We start from the raw sequence: 3,616 nt of genomic DNA on the forward strand, positions 1-3,616 counted from the left end.
CACCCACCCCACCTCTCTCCCTCCCACACATGTACATGCACACATATACACATGAATGCATATATATACCTTCACACACATATACACACATGTACATACACCTCCACACTCACTCACACACATCCCCACATGTACACACACACACACACACATATATATATATATATATATATATATATATATATATATACAGAGAGAGTAGGAAAGAGTGACACAGAGAGGCATAGACACACGCACCCATACACATGCACACACATACACATTCCCACTCTATGTACACATGCTAACACACACCCACCCATTCATGCACCCTTCAAACTTTTGGGCTGTCCGGAAAGTTCGTGCCGATTTATAGTAGCTTACCTTTCAACTTATTTTCCATGAAACCACCTCAATTCTGGGAAGAGGGTATTTTCAAGTTAAAGGAAAGATGGAGACACATTGTGCAACAAAATGGTTCATATTTAGTTGATTAAAAATGTAATGGCAAGTATTTATTGACCTTTTTCTTTCCTTTAAAAATTGGCACGAACTCATTATTGACCCTTCCATCTATGCACACATGTAAACACATTGCCATTATAGCTGCTAGAGCGACATAAAAACACACAGGCACACAGAACCCTACACATGCACACAGACCCTACCACACACACACACATGGTTAACACCACATGCACACATGCTACCATGCACACACATTATCATACACACACACACACACCGACCATCTTCACACTCTCCTGTCCCAGAAAGCACTTTCTCTTTGTTCTACTTCTGGTCACTTCAAAAATGCAACTGCACATGGACTATTGGTGATTTTTTCCTGCTTCTTTCTTCTTCCCTTTAGACTTGCCGGTTTCTGAAGGAGAGCTATGCTCGAAACATAAAACAACTACTCTTCTCCTTCTCTGAGTGCCAAATTAACACTTTGCTTGTGCTACGTCCTCACATTTGTTTTTTTTTCTTTATTTTTTCCGTCTTTTTTCTCTGTGCTATTTAATTAATTATATATGTATATATACACATGTATGTATATTTATGTATGTCTTTGTGCTTGTGTTTATCCCCCACCAGTGCTTGACAAGCAGTGTTGGTTTATTTACATCCCTGTAACTTAGCAGTTTAGCAAAAGAGCCTGATAGAATAAATACCAGGCTTACAAAACTGTAAGTACTGGTGTTGATTTATTTGACCAAATCTTTCAAAATGGTGCCCCAACATGGCACAGTCAGTCTGATGACTGAAGCAAGTAAAAAAGTAGATAGAATATCAGTGAAAGTCATAAATATGCTTTCCTTATGTGTTCCAGCCATGGCTATGCCATATTTTCCCAGACACAGTGTGTATAGAAATATATTATCTCATGTGTCCTTTTGAGACAAACGAGTACATTTTGAGAGAGACTAAGTTTGCTGACTTTCCTAGCAGGTCGTCATGTCATTGGCTTATCTAAACTGGTTATTGAAGCAGATATGTGTGTGAGCTTCAAGAAAACAGAAATATTCTTTGTACATCTTTGACTGCAGTATCTAAGAAAATAACTACAGTTAACTGTTAATGTAAATGTATTTTCTGTTCAGATTAGACCGTTAAATAAATAGAGCTTGAAAAATTTTTTATAATTACATTGACCAACATGTAAATCATGTAATTTTAATAAGTGACAAAAGCTTTGCTTTGCTAAACATACATTGAAAGGATAAATTAGGATTTTAGCTGTTTATAGATTTCAATAAAAATACAAGAAATATGTTTCGCTTCCTTGAAATTTTTGCACATAAATGGATATAAAGATAACATATTTCACTCATATGCAAAGTTACCACTTACACTGGAATTCAGTTCTGCTGATAAGGTAGCAATTCTGGCTTCAGATTTTTCAAGCTTTTCTCTCAAGGAACTATTTTCTTTAATATTTGCTTCATTTGTCTACAATAAATTCAAGAAACAGTTTGCTAAATCATTAATTAAATAAAGATTTCTTAATGATGTATTCAACTTATATACAAATAAAATATCTATTTCAATTTTGATTGATTTATTAACACTAAAGAGAAACACGATGAGTATAGAACATTATTATTATCAACAAGGATAACATTTAAGAATTCTCAAGTTAATTTTCAGGGTTGTAGTTGTTAAATAAACTTTTATAAATTAAGGCCCTTGTAAGGCGTATAAAAGATAAGTTAAAGCTAAGGGAAAACTTGAGATGAAATAGTTTTCTTTTCAGACATTAGACTTGAAATTTAAGCCTCAGAAATGAGATTGCGCAGGCTAGGGACAACAAAGGAATAATCTGCTTAGTGTTATAAATAATCTTTGTTGTTGTCAGCAAACTGCATCCAGTAGTGTCAGTTCACCTTGTCCATCTTCACCATCCCAACATTGACAGGACAACCAGTCAAAAGCTTGGGGAAAGTCTTTGACAACAGACTGAAGAACACTGTTTCCATTTGTAGAACTAGGAAAATGTCTTGAGAACTGGCTTATCAGAGATGACAAATGCATTGCTCAGCCTCTTCAATGCTTGGGTACAACAGCATGCCATTCTGCTCAAGATTTTGCAGCCTCTGCCATTATATGTCAGCATGTCAACTCTGGAAATCCTGGAGAGGAAGATGAACAGATTTTCAAGGAGGTGGCTTGGCTTAGCAAGGAGCCTAAGCAGCATCGCTTTGTATGAGTCAACCAACATCTCATGACTCCCATTCAGCAAACTTCCAGAGGGGTAACACACCGTACTGAGATCCAGCATATAAGATTTTCAGATTTCTAACCAAGGCTGTCTACAACAATCTACCAAGAGCATCAACAAAATGTCTCTTAAAACTGAATATATGTTAATATATATACCAGACAGTATTACTGATCTATTTCAGTTAATTTTACCAATTGGTTTCACACACAAGTTAGGAGATAATTTAAGATGGTACTCATCAGAAAGGTTGGTGTAAAGAATATGGCCATACTTTGCATGCCAGCCCTTCTGATGAGCATTGCCTTAGTTTTCCTTTAATTTGTGTGTGAAACCAATTGGCAAAAATCAGCTATAATGGATCTATAATACTATATAAGATAAATGATATACTCACTCATCATCATCATTTAACGTCCGCTTTCCATGCTAGCATGGGTTGGACGATTTGACTGGGGACTGGCGAACCAGATGGCTACACCAGATTCTAATCTGATCTGGCAGAGTTTCTACAGCTGGATGCCCTTCCTAATGCCAACCACTCCAAGAGTGTAGTGGGTGCTTTTTACGTGCCACAGGCACGAGTGCCAGTCCGGTGGTACTGGCAACGGCCATGCTCAAATGGTGTTTTTTACGTGCCACATGCACAGGAGTCAGTCCAATGTTTTGTTCACATGCCACCGGCACAAGTGCCAGGAAGGCGAAGCTGGAAATGATCGCGCTCAAATGGTGCTTTTTATGTGCCAACGGCACAGGAGTGAGACCGCTGCTCTGGCAGTGATCCTGCTCGGATGGTGCTGTTAGCGCTCCACTGGCACGGGTGCCAGTCACTCTATTGATAAATATATGAGTGCCTGTTTTTTCTGACTAATAGATTCTTACATGAACTATATGTGTGTGCGTGTGTGTTTTATG

General features: G+C 37.7%; 1 protein-coding gene across 5 annotated transcripts in view; it reads right to left on the reverse strand.

The window, feature by feature from the left end:
• LOC106877628 (early endosome antigen 1) overlaps nt 1-3,616 on the reverse strand; it is a 115,261-nt gene that overhangs the window by 47,829 nt on the left and 63,816 nt on the right. For all 5 annotated transcript variants that reach the window (XM_014926575.2, XM_014926573.2, XM_014926572.2 and 2 more), the window contains one exon: nt 1,834-1,932. In XM_014926575.2, coding sequence (XP_014782061.1) covers nt 1,834-1,932 — 99 coding nt within the window. The remainder of the gene's footprint in view (nt 1-1,833; nt 1,933-3,616) is intronic.

Source organism: Octopus bimaculoides, chromosome 1 (assembly GCF_001194135.2).
Source record: "Octopus bimaculoides isolate UCB-OBI-ISO-001 chromosome 1, ASM119413v2, whole genome shotgun sequence".
NCBI lineage: Eukaryota > Metazoa > Mollusca > Cephalopoda > Octopoda > Octopodidae > Octopus > Octopus bimaculoides.